General features: G+C 46.1%; 1 protein-coding gene across 3 annotated transcripts; it reads left to right on the forward strand.

Moving 5' to 3' along the window:
- Window positions 1-9322: 9322 nt before the first annotated feature.
- Window positions 9323-19808, forward strand: Ube2l6 (ubiquitin conjugating enzyme E2 L6). 3 transcript variants are annotated; one of them, XM_027944289.3, is made up of 4 exons: window positions 9323-9431; window positions 12553-12648; window positions 16977-17163; window positions 18704-19808. In XM_027944289.3, the coding sequence occupies exons 1-4, from the start codon at window positions 9405-9407 to the stop codon at window positions 18853-18855; spliced, it is 462 nt and encodes a 153-aa protein (XP_027800090.1). In that variant the 5' UTR covers window positions 9323-9404; the 3' UTR covers window positions 18856-19808. The 3 variants fall into 3 exon arrangements, with proteins under 3 accessions (XP_027800090.1, XP_027800091.1, XP_027800093.1); XM_027944292.3 differs by lacking the exon at window positions 9323-9431 and adding an exon at window positions 11684-12393; XM_027944290.3 differs by lacking the exon at window positions 12553-12648 and having other exon boundaries at window positions 9328-9431.
- The last annotated feature ends 11 nt before the right edge of the window (window positions 19809-19819 follow it).

Below are 19819 nucleotides of genomic sequence, written 5' to 3' on the forward strand. Positions count from 1 at the left end.
CACCCGGTAGGAAAGTTCACATAGCTAGAGGCAACTTGAGAGTCCCGCCTGTTGATGCCTAACAGCCCCGTTTTTTTCTGATACATCTCCATCCTTCATCTGAGTAAGTGACAGGAACAATACCAACAAACGGGGAGCATGTGGTGTTCAAAGCAGCAGACCAAGACTGCACACCATGTCATCGGCTAACTTTGGCTATGGCTGAGGGCCACCGGGGGATGCCCATTGTGGTCCAGGGTCAGACTTCTTGCCTGCCCCTGGGAGGATCCGATTTCATTTCTGGTGTGTGCGACTTCCTGTCAGCCCACCACCTGGCGCACAGCAGAAACTCAATAGATATTTGCTGAACAATTGAATTGGCAAAGTCCTTTGATACTGGCTGTCAAGGATGCAGATTAAGTTGTCCAGCTGTGCCTTCTCTAGCAGTTATTTTCCCCTCCACGCCCATCCCTATGCCCATCCCTTCCAGTGTCTTCTAGCAGCTGCTACCAGGAGACTGGTGGTGCCTGTTTCCTCCTCTAAGCAGCTGATAAGAACAAGAGGAAAGACACAAAAATATTGTGTGGAGGTGGGAGTGGGGAGGCAGAGAGCAAGGGGAGGGGGAGAGCAAGCTGGCCCCAAATTCCAGCGAACCAGCTGCATCAGGAGAACATAAACACAGTCAGGGCTGGGGCATGCTCTGCATTCCACTGCCCCCACCCCAGGGACCCTCAGTCATGTTTCCTTTATGCCTTGTAGTCCTGGGTTATTCTCAGTCGCCTACTAAAAGCACCTCTTTATTAAGTAGAGAGAATATTTAAACATGAACACGAGTTGTTCTACATTTGCATGTGAGCAGCAAGGAAGTGATCTTTTGGCAAAAGTGGAAAATCCTCACAAATCGGGCCAGATTGGTCCTTCCTATCTAGCCCGGCCGTGTTGTGTAACTACTTAACTTCACTCCTGGGCTTACTCGCTCACTTAGTGTTCCTGTAAGATTCAAACCCAGCTGAGTCTTTCCGTTTGGTTGGAAGCTTCCTTTCTGGGCCCTGCTTTAGGCCACAGAGCAGCTCCAACTAAGCAAAAGTTCCTACCTCACAGAGCTCATCCTCTGCCCGGAGGGTTTTTTTTTTTTTTTTTGTACAAGGATTGAACTCAGGAGCACTTGATCACTGAGCCATATCCCCAACCTTTTTTTGTATTTTATTTAGAGACAGGGTCTCACTGAGTTGCTTAGCACCTTGTTTTTGCTGAGGCTGGCTTTGAACTCAAGATCCTCCTGCCTGAGGCTGGGATTACAGGCTGGCCCACGGTGCCTGGCTCTGCCTGAGGTTTTTTTTTAAACTTTTTTTTTTTTAGCTGTAGATGGGCACAATATCTTTATTTTTATTTATTTTTATGTGATGCTGAGGATCGAACCCAGTGCCTCATGCATGTGAGGCAATCACTCTACCACTGAGCTATAGCCCCAGCCCTCTGCCAGAGTTTTTAAAGACTCAACTTTCATCTCTCACCACTGTTCCAATTTGCCATCCAGAGAACTGCCCCAGGAAGCTGCTTCACTGTCACTGATGGATTCTGGCTCTCTGGCCAGGCCTCTGGACTTTCTCTTCTGTCTCTTCTCCATTAAGTTAAAATAGAAAAGCAGAGGGCAACTAAAACCCTGGGGGCCCTTCTCTACATCTCAGGATGGATCCTGGGATCTGAATGTGGTTCCCTGGGTGACAGAAGTCAGTGTTGGTCCTTTGAAGAAGCCCCCCAGTCAGCATGCTAATAATTTACTCTTCTTCAAATCCCCCACCCCACCCCATGCCTTTTTCTAATAAGGTACGGCTGGATTTAAAGGGACTTTGTCCTTCCTTGTGTTGGCCTCTCTGAACTGATTGGAAGAAGTGGTCTGATGGAAACAAAACCCAATTTCCTCCCAGGATCCTCTGGGAAGCTGTCTCCCCAGGCCCTGGGGCTTGGCAAGAGCAGGCTATGGGGTAATTTAGGAACTTCCCGAATCCCTGTGGAGCTGGTCCAAGGCCAGTGGGGAGGGATCATCCCATTCCTGGGAATGTGCAGGGGTGGGGGGTGGGGGGGAGTGGCTGAGATGCCTCATCTGAACAGGCTGCAGGGTCTGGATGGCTGAACCCTTGTCCCTGCTCCACAAAGTGTCACATCTCCAGAGTCCAATCTCCTTGTCTGTAAAGGGAAGGGCTTTCATTTTGCCATATTCTCACCCACCCTCCCTCCTACTATTATTTACTTTTATATTGTTTAGAGACAAGATCTTACTGAGTTGCTCATTTTGTTTACCAGAATGCACTTATATAAAGAGAAAATTTGACATCTTCCCTGTAAATGCGGATTCTGGCTCTCTGGCAATTCTGTCTGAGATTACAGGCGGGGGTAGGGAGAGTTCATCTCCCTACAGGAACACTAAGTGAGCGAGTAAACCCCATTGGCAACTCTGAGATTATAGGCATGTTCCAGCACACCCAGCTTCATATGAAGTTTTAAAAGTGCAAATCAGTGGATGGTAGGTCTCTTTTGTACTTGCCACAAGTAGAAAGAATCATGGTCAAGCAGGCACAGGGTCTTGAGCCCACTTCTAGGTGCCTGCAAAAATGCTTTAATTTTATTTTTTTAAATTAGGAAAAAAATGAATATAATGATAGTAATGAATATATTCTAGTGAATCTATCTAGCCAGGGGGGCTTTACCACTGAGTTACATCCCTAGTCCTTTTTATTTTTTTACTTTGAGCAGAGGTCTTGCTAAATTGTGGATGCCCGCCTCAAACTTGCAATCCTCTTGCCTCAGGCTCCTGAGTCTCTGGGATTACAGTTGTGATCCACCATTCCTGGCTGGATTTTATTCTTATTTATAACAATGCAATCATAAAATATAATTTAAAAAAATCTAAACCAGGCACAGTGGTGCATGCCTGTAATCCCAAAGGCTCAGGAGACTGAGGCAGGAGGATTGCAAGTTTGAGGCCAGCCAAGCAATTTAGCAAGACCCTAAGCAACTCAGTGAGACCCTGTCTTAAAATAAAAAATAAAATAAAAAAGGGCTTGAGATGTGGCTCAGTGATTAAGCAGCTCTGGGTTCAATTCCCAGTAAAAATTCTATGGAGGAAGGGAAGGGACACAACGAGACAAAAGTGCTCTAGAATAAATGTAACTATAAAACGAAAACAGAATACTATTACTAAATTCTGTCTGATTCTGTCCGCTTAAAGGTATACTGAGGCCTCTTCCCTCTTTGTTAGAAATGGAGATTAGCATATGTTAGGAGTTAAACTGACACTCGTCCTTGAGATATCAAAAAGGATTTATTTATTTATTATTTATTTATTTTTTAAAAGATTTTTTAGTTGTAGATGGACACAATACCTTTATTTTATTTATTTATTTTTATGTGGTGCTGAGGCTCGAACCCAGGGTGTTAAGCAAGCGCTCTACCGCTAAGCCACAACCCCGGCCCCTCAAGAAGGATTTAAAGAAATTGAAAAATACTTTTTTTTTTTTTAAAGCAGTGCTGGGAATTGAACTCCTGGGCCTTCACACATGCTGGGCAAACACTCTGCCTCTGTCTACACTGCCAGTCTGGTGTTTAGGTATTCAATACTGTCTAAAAAGATACAGTAGCATGCACCTGTAACCCCAGCAATTTAGAGGCTGAAACAGGAGGTTTGTGAGTTGGAGGCCAGCCTGGGCAATTTAGTGAGATTTTTTTCTTAAAATAAAATTTAGAAAGGGCTGGGGATAGAGCTCAATGGTAGAGTGCTCCTGGCTTCAATTCCCAATACTGTAAAAAACAAACCAAATATCACTCAAAATGCTTTGGTGGGTTCATCCTGAGCTTGGAAGACCCTGGATTAGATGATACTATTGAGGACAATGATAATGTTGATCATTGTGTTATTGTGATCCGCATTTGTTGTGAGATCTTACTGAATACCAGGCCCAGTTTAAAGTTTTTTTTAAAATTCAAAATCTCATGCAGTTCCCACAGTGACACCAGAAACAAGATATCATTATCTCCGTCCAACAAATAAACTAATACTTAGAGCAGTTAATCAATTTGTTTAAAATATTAGAGTTTTAAATTCAGGTCTGCTTGACCTTCAATCTCATGCATTAATCACTAGATAATACTTCCTATTTTCATTTCTCTCATTTTAATTAATTTTCTTTAAATATGTTGTATTTGCTTATAGTTCTGAGTGAATAGTTTCTTAAAAGTTCGATTCCAATTTTACTGTGTGATTGGAGGACATGTTAAGTGAAATCAGCCAGACACAGAAAGACGGATGCTGCATATTCTTAGTCATACATGGAAACTAAAAAGGTTGACCTCATAGAAGTGGAGAGTAGAATAATGATTCCTAGGGGCTAGGAAGAGTAGCAGGAGGAGAAATAGACATAGGTTGATAGCAGGTATGAAAATACAATTAGATAAGAGGAATAAATTCCAGGGGTTCTATAACACCTATTCTAGGGTGACTATACTTTATAGCAACTTATTAGAAGAGAAGAGTTCGTAGAACACAAAGAGTTGGTAAATTTTTAAGGTAATGGAAATGCTAATTATTCTGACTTGGTCATTACATGTTATATGTTTTAATTATCATACTCCATATCATAAGTATGAATATGCATAATTGTTATGTATCAGTTGAAAATAAAAAATTTAAAAACATTTTTTAAAAAATAAAAAAAAATGGTGAAAAATTATCATGTGAAAAAATTGGGGGGGTGGTAACTGGGGAGTGAATCTAGAGACGCTTTACCACTGATCTACATCCCCACCCATTTTTATTTTAATTAATTATTTATTTATTTGTGGTGCTGGGGGTTGAACCTGGAGCCTTGTGCATGAGAGGCAAGCACTCTACCAACTGAGCTATATTCCCCAGCCCCCCATTTTTATTTTTCATCTTGAGACAGGCCCTTACTAAGTTGCTGAGGGACTCGTTAAGTTTCTCAGTCTGGCCTTGAACTTGTGATACTCAGGCCTCAGCCTCCTGAGTTGCTGAGATTACAGGTATGTGCCAGCACACCCAGCTTCATATGAAATTTTAACAGTGCAAATCAGTGGACAGTAGGTCTCTTCCTACTTCTTTCCTAGGACACTCAGTTTCCCTTTCCAAACTATTAAATCACTTTTACCGGGAATGGAGATATAGCTCAGTGGTAGAGTGTATACTCAGTATGCTTGAGGCCCTGGGTTCAATCCCCAGCACCATAAAAACAAAACAAAAACACTCACCTATTTCTTAAGCATTCTCCCAGGCTAGTCTATAACTATTCAAAGATAAGTTTTAGTCAAAGGTAAAATCCTGACTCACACATGTACAATATGGACACAAGTTAAGGATTTAATTCTACTAATTAATCATGAACATTCACCCACTAATCTTAGGACTAATCATTGGCAACTCTGTCTGAGTTGGAGGAGGCCCAGAGACAGAATTGGAGGGGACATTAGAGCCCACCTTAAAACCAGTCAAGGAAGGGGTACACAGTGGTGCATGCCTGTAATCCTAGTGACCAGGAGGTACTGAGGCAGAAGGATTGCAAGTTTGAGGCCAGCCTGGGGAACATAGTGAGACCCTGTCTCCAAAAGTAAAAAGGCCTGCTGGTGTGGCTCAGTGGTAGAGCTCTTGCCTAGCATGTACAAGGCCCTGGGTTTGATTCTCAGAACCATAAAAAAAGGGAAAAAGAAAAAGAGCAAGCAAGGACTCAGATGTGCATATCACGTTGCATGGGTCAAAGGCAGCCTGTGGTCTTCTGTTATAGCAGACTGAGTAAACTAACACTTCCTGAAACGTCAAATAGACATAGTTATTGTTGTAATCACTGTTGTCACGGTTACCTCTCTTGTCCAAAGTCCTGCAATAAGCAAGTAATTGAGTGGTTGAGCCAGGTGGAGGAAGCAGGTTCCCTGAGTCAGTAGCCTGGGGTTTTGCCTCCTGGCTGATCAACCCTCTCTTCTTTAATCTTAAGGCAGGACTTGCCTTCTCTGGGGTGCAGATTTTTGGGGTGTGAGATGATCAGGAGGAGGAGGTCCCCTCCTTAATCAAAGAAGCGGAACATTCTCTGCCTCTGGTTCCTTTTGAGCTTCTTTGGGCCCTAGGGAGAAAGGAAGGGCTGAAGTAGTTCTGAGATGAACTCTCCCTACCCTCAACAGGATCAAACCCAGAGAACAGGTCTGTAAGAAAATCAACTACTCTTAACTGGACGCAGTGGCACATACCTATAATCATAGCAACTTGGGAGGCCGAGGCAGGAGAATTACAAATTTGAGGCCAGCCTCAGCACCTAAGCAAAACTCCCAGCAACTTAGTGAGACCCTATTTCAAAAATTATAAAACAAAAGACTGGAGATGTATTACAGTGGTAAAGTGTCTCTGTGTTCAATTCCCCAGTACCAGAATTAAATCAATCAATTGATCAGTAATAAAAAAAAATTATAAACAGAAAATCACCTGCTCCTTACTAGCTCAAATCCATCTCTCAAAATACACGGAAGGTTCAGGGAGACTTCTGAAGAAGTCCCTTTTGCTTAGAACACTGCATTATAAATAAATAAAGTGCTTTGGAACCTAGAGGGTGGCTCACCTACAGGATCCTATTGTATGCTCGCAACAAATAGGCAAGGCCTGGAGCTGGCAAAGCAGAGTCTTGAAAAGTCCATCCTGGAATCCCTTCTCCTTCATCTTTGCTGTCTACAAATGAAATGTCTCTTCTGCTGGATAGTGAAGATACAGAGTGGGCCTCCCCCCTGCCTAGGTCCCGAGGAGTGCTCAATACAGCACTTGAATAAGTAGGTGCTCAGCACATTCTGTTGAATGGCTAAATAAATGCCAAGGACTAATCAGAGAGAAGAAGCATGGATCTCCTCTTTTTTTTTTTTTTTTTTTGTACCAGGGATTGAACCCAGGGGTGCTAACCACCTACTCAGCCCTCTTTTCTTTTTTTTTTTAATATATATTTTTCTTAAAGACAGGGTCTCACTGAGTTGCTTAGGGCCTTGCTAAGTTGCTGAGGCTGGCTTTGAACTCTCAATCCTCTTGCTTCCTCCTCTTGAGCAGCTGGGATTACAGGCGTGCACCACCACACCCGATGGCACTGGGTATCCTATTAAGGAAGGCAGTATTATTAAGCAAGTAAGCTCAGTAGCTCTTCTCCAGCCCTGCTCATGCACTCCAGGGAGGTATCTATTATTTTACTATTTATTATATTATTATTTTAAAATATTTTTTATTTGTTGATAGATATTTATTTTATTTATTTATATGTGGTGCTGAGAAGCGAACCCAGTGCTTCACACATGACAGGCAAGTGCACTACCGCTGAGCCACAGCCCTAGCACTATTTATTATATTATTATTGTTATGACTGTCATTTATGGTCCAGCATTCTACATTAAGCTCTTTTTTTTTCCAGTTAAGTTTTAAATTTTTGTTTTGCAGTGCTGAGGATGGAACCCAGGGCCTTGCACATGCTGGACAAGTGCTCCATCATGGACCTCCATCCTGAGGCCCTGCATTAAATTATTTACAAATACCAACTCATTGTTCCTCATATGCACTATTAATAGCCCCATTTTACTGATGTGAGAATAGAGGCTCAGGCAGGCTAAGTAATTTGCCTAAAGTTATTCCACTAATAATAGGGAAATTCAAACTTTTTATTTTTAGCTTCGATTTGTCATTTTCAGAGTTTCCCTGTGTCAGTGAGCTAAGTCTACAATGGTCCTAGGAGGCAGGTAGGAGTTTCCATGGCTCAGCTGAGAACATGCTGCATGTGGAGCAGATGTGGAACTTGGACCCAGGTCTCCTCAGGGCTTGGTCTGACACAAAGATCTGCACTGTGAAAGCGCATGAAGGCCACGCAGGTGGGCCTCCAAACTGGGGGGGTTGAGGACCCATCCAAGGATGAGTACACATTCACTTTGGGGATGCAGGACTTCTGTAAGGCAAGAGAAGGAGGACCAAGGAGTGACACTGTGGAGTCATTCAGCCTGAGCTACACCAGCACCTCCCTTTTGCTCATGGGCTGTTCCCTCTTCTTGCAAGTCCTTCTCTCTCTGCTCTTATTCTAGCTAACTCATCCTACTCCACAAGATTCTTGGAATTTTCTCTCTTCCAGGAAACCTTTGCCCCATTCTGGGGTGGGATCACATGAGCCTTCTCCAGGCTCTCATAGAACCAGGTCATTCTCGTATCAGCATCATTAAAAATGAATAGGCTGCATTCTCTCCCTCTGTCTCAACAGCCTGAGAGCTTCTCCAGGGACAGGGACCCCATGTTCCCATGATAATTGAGACTATTGACCAATGGTGTGTTCACATGCCTGGGTTCCCTCATCGGCCTATGCTAAGGAATTGCTCACATGACTAGCATATAGAAAATGTTCAGTTCAAGTTTATTGAATTGAATTAAAGAGAATTGTTGTGCCAATACACCCTACACCTAAGCAGAGAAGTCGTATGGTTCTAAGACACTTAGATAAAAACTATGTGAGGAACTAGCCGATTTCTGGGTTGAGGGGGGTGGGGTGAAGAAGAGGGGGCTCCTAGCTAGTTCACCATCGCAACGAAGATCTTCCCGAGATGCTGTTTCGTGTCTTGGGGCTTCGGCTACCCAAATGTTTCCCAAATCAGCATATAACAGGCGCTTACTACACAGTAAGACTAGTAAGAGACTGAATGGTTGACAAACCAACAAACCAACCCCCTAACAGCGCCTTCTTGCGGTGTCCGGAACAAACTCTGGAGTTCGGTCACCAAAGTCTGGACAGCACAAAGGAGCGATCCTAGGAGGGAATATAGTCTAAGCCACACCCCTCGCCTAGTTTTAGAATGGGGCACTTGGCGCTCGAAGGACAGGGGACTGGCCAAGGGACTCTGGGACTCTTGATGTAGGAGGGACTTAGGGTGGTGGTCCGATGATGGAGGCCACCAAGCGACCTGTCGCGGAGAAACGTTTGCACAGCAATCATTCGGTATTTTCCTAGGGCGTGTGTGCATTTGGGGGGCTGATGGAGACCCGAGAGCCCACCTCGCGCTGCAGCCTGGGACGGCTCCCGCGCGATAGCAAACCTGGCACGGCGCCCCCCAGCGGTGCGCAGGGACCCCGCAGCCCGGCGCGTCCAAGGCGGACCTGCCTGGTTTCCAGACGGCGCGCGCTCCCCAGCTCCGGGACCATGGCGCGGGGACCCGGCCGCGGCCAGAGCGTCCTCTCTACTTCTCCGTCCGCGTCTCTGCGGAGCAGGTGGGAACAGGTCTACACAGCCTGGAGTGGGACAAAGTGGAGCGGAGCGTGGGCGGGGCTCGGGAGGTGTGGCCCTTGGGGCGGGGCGCACGGTGTCCGCGCCAGAGGCAGCAGCCCTGACAGAGCCCGCGGACGCCCCAGATTCCGTGCCAAGATGACCGCGAGCAAGCGAGTGGCGAAGGTAATCGCGTTGGGGATGACGCCTTTCTCGCGGCCCTCGGTTCCCCGCTCCCGCCGTCCCCTCCGCCGCTCCTCCAGCGCTTTATTTATTTATTTATTTGGGCTGGGTACTGGGGTGGTCGAATCCCAGGCATCCCCGCCCTCTCGCTAGAAGAAAGGGTCTGCCAGAGGGTCCGGAGCTGGAGTTTGGGGTTGGCGTGGGGAGGGTGCCTATGGGGTGGGAATGTCACTAGCTTCCTGAGCTGTACTGGGGGTGACGATGAGCCAGTTCCCCCCAAACTGGTTTCGGTTTCAATTTTCCTGGAAACTTGTAACAGTTGAATGCATCTAGATGCAGAAGAGGCTCTCGGTGCCAGGCGCTCTGCTGCAGCGATTGTGGGGTGGTTTACGAGCAGCGATAACCAGAACCAACTCCTTGCCTTGGAATAGCCCATGGCCCATCCCATACTTTGATACCTATATTACCAGAGTTCCGAAAGGCAGGGAATGCTGCTTAGGATGTGTGTGTGTGTGTGTGTGTGTGTGTGTGTGTGTGTGTGTAGGAGCGATCTATGGGTGTTCTCTGGAGGAAACGAATCAGAGGCAGCCCTGGAAGGCTTCCTGGAGTAGGTGGCCTGGTTGCATTCTTTAGGCAGATGTCGAATATCTAGGGTATGCTGGCCCTGTGCTAAGAGGTAGCGGGGCATCGACGAACAAAAATCCTATCCCTTTGGACTTTCATTCCTAACAGGGACACAACTTGAAGTAAGATCTGGAAGGATGGAGAGGGAGCAGTTTTCCCCAGGAGGTGGGAAAATCCAGGGTGTTTGCAGGATTGGGGTGTGGCCAGAATTGGAGGGAGAGGGGGAGGAAGAGCAATTCTGGTGAGGTGACATGGGCATCCCCCCCCCCCCCCACCAACCTTTGGAGCTCCTGGAAGCACTCGAGGGGCGGACAGCATTTTCTTGTCAGAGGCGGGGAAGGGACATCTGTACACCCAGGGAAGGCTCAGCCCAGAAGAACTGAAATCTGAAGGTTGGCAGTGAAATGGGGCAGAGGGTCTTCCCTACCAAGTGGGGAGCAGACTGGAGTGTTACTTGTCACTGGTGGTCTTAAGCACTCGGATGTAGGGGTATAGGGGGTATTAACTCAGGCAGTTTACATAAATTACTTCATCTAATTCTCCTAGCAGCTCTGTGAGATAAATAATACCCCCCCTTTTTTTCAGTACTGGGGATTGAACCCAGGGTGGTTTACCACTGAGTTACACCCCCAGCCCTTTATCTTTTGAAACAGGGTTTCACTAAGTTGCTGATGCTGATCTCAAACTTGTGATCCTCCTATCTCAGCCTTCTGAGTAGTGGGGTTGCAGTAGTGTGCCACTGCACTTGGCTAATATTCCATTTTACAGATGAAGAAATTGAGGCTGAGAGAAAATAACTCAGCTGTCCAGGGTCATTCAGTAAGGAATGATGGAACTGGGCTTGGCGCCCAGGCTCCTGTCATGGGTCCTCAACTAGCAGTTTCTCTCTCCCTTTCTTTTGTACATATGGCCAAGTTTCATTTTATTTGCATGTAACATTTTTTTTGTTTTTTAAATATTTGGTTAAAAAAATACATGTTTACAGTTGAAAATTTGGAGGAAATCAGCAGGCGTGTTCAGTGGCTTCTCTACTTTCATTTTCGGTTCCTCTAAGTCAGGTGATTTCCCAGCCTGTCTTGGGAAAGAACTGTCCTAGCTTGAGTTTCAACATCCTGGGGCTTTGGGAAAGTTTTGGCAGAACTCACCTAAAAGAGATAAAGTCCATGTGTTCCCAGTTATAGAAAGATACAGAACATGCCCATTGCAAATCTTGACTGTTCAGCCTTGGGCTTCATTCTTGCCAAGAGTTAGACAATACTGAGAACAGGATTTATAGGAGCAGGATTTATAGTAGTAATGATGTGCCCATTGTCCGGGGTAAAGATAAATGAGGTCATGGAGTCTGGGTGGAGCAGTTTGTTGGGCGGACTTGGAACACAGGTGAGAGATATTCAAGAGGCAGGAGAGTGTGTCTCTCTTGGGCAGGGGAAAAGAAAGTTCCGATGGCCACATAGTGGTAAAGGACCCCTCCTCAACTGTGGACCCGGTTTGGAGATTTCTCTCCAAGTCCTTTGTTGACACAAGGATTTCTCAACCTTGTGACTATTGACATTTGGGACCTGGTAATTTTTTTTTTTTTTTAAAGTGCTGGGTGTTGAACTCAGGGCTGTGCTCATGCTAGGCAAGCTGTTTGCCACCGAGCTATACCCCTAGCACCCCCAGGTAATTCTTAGAGTTGTTTATCAATATCTCTAATCTTTACCCACTAAATTGTAATGGAAAATGTTTCTAGGCATTGCCAAATGTCCCCTGGGAGGTAAAATCCCTAGTGGAAAACCACCCATTCATCTTTCCAGTGAGATATGACCTGCCCTTGAATTTGTTTTATCCCCTCTTTTCCCAAATGAAAGGCTCTGTAGGCCCATGGGATGGATCCCCAAAAGGGCTGGGCAGTGCCCTTTGAGAAGTAGGGCATGCTGGGGCTCACGTCTTGGAGAGTCACAACACACCATAGCATTCTAAAGGCTCTGAGAAGTCCTGCAGTGAAGGAAGCGGTTTTGCTTAGTTTTCCCAAATATACTTGACCATGGAACCCTTTTCCTGTAATAACCATTAACCTTCCATGGACACCTATCCACATTTGCCTGGTCTAGGCCCTGTGCCTTGGAGCCTGTCCCCTTCTCTGCATGGCGGACTCCTATTAATTTGGCACAGCCTGGCCCACAGTGTGCACCCTTTGCAGAGCCTCCCTGCTTCTCTGTCTTTCTTATTATGAATCCACACATAATAGGACCGAATTAAGTACCTGGCTTTCAGGAAGTAAAGATTCCTAAGACATTCGTTCCCAAGTTTTAATACCTGAAAGAAGTGATCACCTACTCCTGGAAGAAACGAATCGGAGGTGAGGACAAAATCAGATGTTTTAAAGCACATAGTGCCATGTAAGTGGGGGCTTTAACTTTGCCAGGTTCTGCTCCCAGAGTGGCTTGCCCTTGGGGCAGGGGCGGGAGCTGAGGTAGTAAGTACTAGACCCACTGACCACTCAATGTGCCTCTTCCAGGAGATGGAGGATCTGCAACAGGAGCTTCCGCCTTACCTGAAGCACCTGTACTGCGATGATGCCAATGTCCTGGTGTGGCATGCGCTCCTCCTGCCTGTGAGTGTCCATGGGGGTCCTGGCTTTGGATGCGGGGTACCATGGGCCAGTGGCCTGGGCAGGGAGGGTCTGGATGAGGTGAGAATGTCCCCTGCCTTGGGGCTCTTGTTCTGGAGGTTATCCTTGGTGGAGGGGGTCTCTCCCTGGATTGATTGCTCTGAGTTCCTGGGAGATTGATGGATATGACAACAGACTTTTGGACTTATTAGAGACCCTTTCCTCAAGCCAGTAGCCACCAAGCCCACCCTGGAAGCTTCAGACAAACAGCGTCAAAAAGAAGGAGAAAACTGGGTACAGTGACATGCCTCTGTAGTCCCAGGTGCTCGGGAAACTGAGGCAGGAGGATGGCTTGAGTCCAGGAATTTGAGGTTGGCCTTGGCAACATAGTAAGACCCTGTCTTTATAAAAGAAAAGAAAAGGGGTTGGGGATGTGGCTCAGTTGGTAGGGTGCTCGCCTAGTGTGCACAGGGCCCTCGATTCAACCTCCAGCACCACCAAAAATAAAAGGAAGAAAAGAAAGAAAGAAAAGCTGGGTGTGGTGGTGCACGACTGTAATCCCAGCAGCTTGGGAGGCTGAGGCAGGAGGATCATGAGTTCAAAGCCAGCCTCAGCAATTTAGCAAGGCCCTAAGCAACTTAGTGAGACCCTGTCTCAAAATAAAAAGGCCCGGGGACGTGGCTCAGTGATTAAGCACCCCTGGATTCAATTCCTGGTTTAGAGAGAGAGAGAGAGAGAGAGAGAGAGAGAGAGAGAGTCTTGGACGTTTGCAGACTTTGTCAAGGGATAGGACTGAACTTCTAAGTTTCTGAGTTAGTAGAACCTGCTCCCCAAAACCAAAATGTATTTTGTTTTCTTTTTTTTAAATATTTATTTATTTATTTAGTTCTCGGCGGACACAACATCTTTGTTTGTATGTGGTGCTGAGGATCGAACCCTGGCCGCACGCATGACAGGCGAGCGCGCTACCACTTGAGCCACAGCCCCAGCCTGTATTTTGTTTTCTTTCGAAGATCTCATTTCAGAAGATCACCCATCTCTACTGTTCTCCTTTCTCTCTGTTCATTATCTGGTAGCATCTTGATAAAATCTCCCTTTGAAAGAAATATTCCCAAGAATCTAGCAGACTATGAGATCTCAGTTTTGTCATCTAATTATTGGTACTGAAGACATTATCTTTGAGAAATTCATCTACACACCTTTGGTTACTTGAAAATAAAAATTATTTTTATTATTATTAGCTTTTTGTTGCTCAAAGCTCTTTTGGAATATTAAAATAGCAAGATGTTTCATTTAACCCAGAACTTGGGAGTCAGTAGGACTTCCTCGGCTAAGTATAATGCAACTTGAAATCCTTGGTCTTGTCCAACTTCATTTGATAGATGAGGAAGCTGAGTCTTACAGGAGCTCAGAGTCATACAACCAGCTAGTGGCAGAGGTCGGACAGGTCCCAGAGCTCTCAGCTCCATCTCTCTGCAACCTCTGTCCTCTGTTAAGACCTGGGCAGCCCAGCAAGAAGGCCCTGCAGACAGGATGCACGATGCCCCCGCCCTGACCTGAGGCCTTGCCCTGGGCCTTATCTCTACCTCACAAGGCCTTTTCTCATTATCAACACCATAAAAGCCCGTCATTCTCTTTATCTGCCCAGTAGTTGTTTCATTTTACCTCAATACACCCACGGCCACTGTGGGTTTCCAGTTTACTTCCCATTAAGGAGGAGCTCTGCGAAGATCCTGACTCTGGGCTTGGCGCAGCTCAGTGGTAAAATGCTTGCCTAGCCTGTGCGAGGCCCTGGTTCCATCCCCAACACTGTAAACAAAAACAGTGTCAAAACAAAAAACAAACCCTTGACTCTGCTGAGAGGTACTCATGTCATTCTGGCTTCCTTTGTCCTGTGCTTTCAGTATGAAGGGTCAAAGGACTTGGAGCTTTGGAACCAGCCCAAAGGCCTCTATGCAGAGATCACCCAAGTTCTGGGGTTCCTTCCTTCTACGGGTACAGAACATTGGTCCTGTGAGGAGATATGAAGTTGACAGTACTATGTCTCCTTCCCAGCCCCACCACTGTGAACTTGTGCTGAACTTGACATTCTTTATTTGAAAATGGAGATGCTGGTAGATGTGAGTTTTCCTATGGATCATAATAGCTGACATATATACAGTGCTAGCCAAGTTCAAGGTCCTGCTCTCAGTTTTCAATTATTTATTTATTTTTTGTACTGGAGATTGAATCTAGGGGTGTTTTACCACTGATCTACATCCCCAGCCCTTTTGAGACAGGGTCTTGTCAAGTTGCTGAGGCGGGCCTCAAACTTGTGATCCTCCTGCCTTAGCCTCTAAGTCACTGGGATTACCTGTGTACTCCACCATGCTCAGCTTTGTTCTAAGTTGGTTTTTTTTGGACATAAAGTCACTCATTTCATCCTCACCTAAACCTTATGGAGAAGTCTACTGTTGTCCCCATTTGGGAAGCACAGAGAGGCTAATTCCTTACCCGAGATCACATAGCTCATAAGTGGCAGAGCCAAGATTCACATCCAGGTAGGTAGCTCCAGAGTCCATGTAACCCCTACACTCTTCTGCATGTTGACCATTATCTCAGGGAGCACAGAGTAGGTGCTCAAGAAAGTCTTCAGGTCACTTCAAGCCTGGAGGACCTCCTACTGGTCTCTGGAAGTTCCCAACCCCTTGGGAACTCTGGTCCTTGAGTTGGTACTTTTCAAAAAACTGATGGTAAAATATATATGAACAAACTTTACTGTCTCAACCACTTTTTTTTTAGACAGTGTTGCCCAGGCTGGTCTCAAACTGGCAATCCTCCTGCCTCAGCCTCCTGAGTTGCTAGGATTACAGGTGTGCACTACGCTTGGCTTCATTTTTAAAGATGTTGTTCAGCTGAGTGCAGTGGTGCACAAATACAGTCCCAGCAACCCAGGAGGCTGAGGCAGGAGGATGGCAGGTTTGAGGCTGGCCTGGGCAACTGAGTGAGACTCTGTCACAGAATTAAAAAGTAAAAATAGAAAGGACTGGGTATGTAGTTCAGTGATCAGGCACCCCTGAGTTCAGTCCCAGTACCTGGCGGGGAGAAATACAGTTCAGTGGCATTAAATATGCTTGTGTTGGTGCTCAATCAACACCACCACCCATCTCTAGAACTCTTCATCCTTCATATCGAAGTTCTGTATCCATTCAACAATAGCTTCCTCATTTCCCTCTCCTCCCAGTACCTGCTAACCAATTTTCTACTTTATTTTTCAACGAATTTGACTATTCTCTGTCCCTCACATAGGTGGCATAATGCTATATCTGTTGCTTTTTCTGGAGTATTTCATTTAGTGCAATGTCCTCAAGGTTCATCCATACTGTAGCCAGTACTTCCTTTGTAAGGCTGAATAATGTTCTACTGTGTGCGTATGCCACATTTTGTTTATTCATCTGTTGATGAATACCTGGTTTGCTTCCATCTTCTGGCTGTTGTGAATAATGCTTCTGTGAACACCAATGCACATTGGTATGCAATACCCGTTCGTGTCCCTACTTTCAATTCTTTGGAGAATATGCCCAGAAGTAGAATTGCTGGACATATTCTCTTTTTAATTTGGGGGAAGTGGGTAACCAGGGATTGAACTCAGGGGCACGCAACCACTGAGCCACATCCCGGACCCTATTTTGCATTTTATTTACAGGCAGAGTCTCATGGAGTTTCTCAGCGCCTCGCTTTTGCTGAGGCTGGTTTTGAACTTGCCATCCTCCTGCCTCAGCCTCCTGAGCTGCTGAGATTACAGGTGTGCACCACTGCACCTGGCTCTCTTTTTAATTCTGTGAGGCATTGCTGTACCTTTCCCATTTTCCATCCCCAAGCCGCTGAGTTCTTGGCATTTCCTCATTCTCTCCATTCCACCACTCACCCACAATGACAGCCTTCTCTTCTACTTGCTAACAACTAGAAAGAGAATGGTCTATCCTTCTCCTGGGCTGTCTTCCAGAAAAACCATAAAACTGAGATGGACCTTGTAGCTCATCTAGTCAAACTTTATCCGTTTTTCAACTGAGGAAACAGATCCAGAGATGAGAGATGGCTCACTCTTGGTAAGACAGTGAAAGCCAGGGTCAGATTTTTCTGACACTAGTGTCCTTTTGTGATTCCACCCTTCCACTAATCTGTGGCTCCATTGCCAGATGAATGAAGGTGCTCTTGATTCTTCCTGGGGGCACAGAATGTCTGGGACCCTGGGATGGGGACAGGGGCAGAAAGGCCAGTCCAGGGCCCCTGAGGAAAGTGATCTTCCCAGAGCAGCTCTGCGTCAGAGCTCAACCTTTCTCTCTGCACAGCACCAACCTCCCTACAACCTCAAGGCCTTCAATCTGCGCATTGACTTCTCCAAGGAGTATCCATTCAAGCCGCCCACGGTGAAATTCACAACCAAGATCTATCACCCCAATGTGAGTGAGAGTGGAGAGGTCTGCGTGCCTCTCCTCAGCAAGGAGAACTGGAATCCTTACATCAAGATTTGCCAAGGTGGGTTGGGTCTGGCCCAGAGGAGGGACTGGTCTGGGTGGAGGTTATTGGATTTAAGTTAGAAAAGCCTAAAAAAGGGGAGATAAAAAAAATATGAGTATCAGTTGAACCTGATGTGGGATAGAAGGGAGTCTCCTGAGATTCTGAACCTGCTAACCTGCTCCTGCTTCTGTTCCTACATCTTAGGCAGGTGAGACAGATGAACTTGGCCATGGTTCCTGGGAAAGAGGGCAGATTCCGTGTAGAGGGAAGGGCCTGGGATAAAAAGGCCTGCTGCTCCATCCGTGGACTTTGGGCAACCCTCTGTGCTTTTCTGGGACACAGTGCCCTAAATGGCAATGGAAGGGATTGTCCTGGTAATGATACTGCCCATCACTTAACAGAGCCCATTTAGAACTGTGCTCTGAGGAGGACCATCATGAACCCACTGAATAGACAGAGACACTGAGGCAGACGAGAGGTGAAGCAGGAGCCTAAGTTGGCAAGGGGCAGAGCTTAGCTCACAGTGTGGTCCAACACAACTTTCTGCAGTTCTGGAAATGTTCAGTGGCTCTGCTGTCCAATACAGTAGTCACTAGCCCATATCCAGCAAATGCGACTGGATTTTTAATTCTTTAAATTTAAAAAAAAAATATTTTATTAGGGCTGGGGCTGTAGCTCAGTGGCAGAGTGCTTGCCTTGCATGTGTGAGGCACTGGGTTCAATCCTTGGCACCACATAAAAATAAACAAGTCATGCTGTCAATCTACAGCTACAAAAAAAAAATGTTTAAAAAATATTTTATTAGTTGTCGATGAATCTTTATTTTATTTTATTTATATGCAGTGCTAAGAATTGAACCCAGTGCTTCCCACATGCTAGGCAAGCACTCTACCACTGAGCTACAACCCCAGCTGCTTAAATTTAATTCTTAATTTTAATTAAATTAGATTTAGATAAGCACACGTGGTTAGTTCTAGAGCCGATGGTCTTCTTCAGTGTTCCATCCTGTTTCTGGGTAAACAGAAATACTTAACCCTGAGAAACAAAGATCCTTGGAGTGGTGGAGCTGCACGGGGAGTGGCCCCTGGATGGGATTCAGGGGGTCTGTGAAGCACGGTTCACCTGGAACTGTGTGTTTGTGCATGTGCTTAGGGAGATGGCCTGCCACTTTCCCTGGGGTTCCCAAAGGCACCTGTGAATGAGTAAAGCTGTGGAGCAGCAGGCGTTTTCAATCTTTAGCTTTAAAATTCTTTTCCCCAAACACAAGTTAATTTGGAATCCCAATATAGCAGATAAAACCAGAGTGGTTCTTGTTGAAATGAGGGTGAAACCCAGAAACCCCATATCTCATGAGAAGCTTGTTACTAAGGACCACTGACCCACTGAGCCAGAGAGTTGGGTGTTATCCACCTAGAATGATGGGGATGTTTGTTTTGTTTGTAGAATCATCCTAAGAGGTGGGATCTCCTTGGGGGTCTCCCCAGAAGTGGTTCAGGGGGATCCTCCTTCCAGGATTTCGTCCCCTAACCTGCTGTTCTGATATGGCCTCTCTCCCCAGTCTTGGAGGCCCTCAACATGCTGGTGGATAAACCGAATCCCAGGGAGCCCCTGCGGGTGGAGCTCGCTGACTTGCTGTTACAGGATCCGGAGCTGTTCAGGAAGAAGGCTGAAGAGTTCACCCTTGAATTCGGAATAGACCGGCCCTCCTAATTCCGGTCTGGCCCCTCTTTGCTTGGAACCTTTGCCGGTTGGAAGGACATACTTGTGGACTTAGGCCAGAGCTCCTAGGAGGCTCATGCCCTGCTCGTGTTTTCCTTCTTAGTTGCTGCACATGACTCTATACATGGGGTGGGAATGGGGCTGCAGGCATGTGCATGCTGTGTGGACTCATTCCCAGGTTCACCTGGCCACAGGTGTGCCCTTCCCACACCCTTTATCTTCCCCAGAGCCAGCAGAGTTTAGGTTTGCAGAATTATAGGCCATTTCTCCAGCTGTCCCTCTTAGAGAACAGGTCATTTCCAGACCAGCCTGTAGTAAACCAGGACCCAGGCATTGAGGGGTGGGGGCAGAGGGAGACACGGTGGGAGGCAGGGTTCAAGGAAGATGTCATAGGTACCACTGATTGAAATCAGCCAAACTACTGATAGGTGTGTACAGATTTAGATAATAAGCTTTTTGTTTTCCACTAATGAATCACAAAAATGAAAAAAGTTTATCCTCCAGATCAGCAATCTGACTACACTTTTGAAGATCACTGCTATCCTGACAGGAGTGGGACCTCAGGCTGTGAGCTGTGTGCCCTCCAGGATCCAGGGGGAGTCATAGGCCCCATATGCTGGCCACACGTGAATTGTGGCATTAGGCCAATCTCCTCATTAGGCTGGGACTTAGCTGCCATCTAGCAACTGGTAGGACCCTGTAGTGTGTTTTCTCTTGTATGTGGAAGTTAGAGACACCAAAAGGGGAAAGGGTAAGGGGATTTCATGAAAGTGGAAGGGAGACCAGTAGAGGATGGGGAGGGAGGAGAGGGAAAGGGGAGGTACTGGACAATGAAATTGATCAAATTGTTGTATACACATACAAATATAATGAACCCCACTATTTTGTATGATTATAATGCAATAATAATAACACTATAATGATAATAAAGGTGTGACCCAGTTTCCCATGTATA

This window comes from Marmota flaviventris, chromosome 9 (assembly GCF_047511675.1).
Source record: "Marmota flaviventris isolate mMarFla1 chromosome 9, mMarFla1.hap1, whole genome shotgun sequence".
NCBI classification, from domain to species: domain Eukaryota; kingdom Metazoa; phylum Chordata; class Mammalia; order Rodentia; family Sciuridae; genus Marmota; species Marmota flaviventris.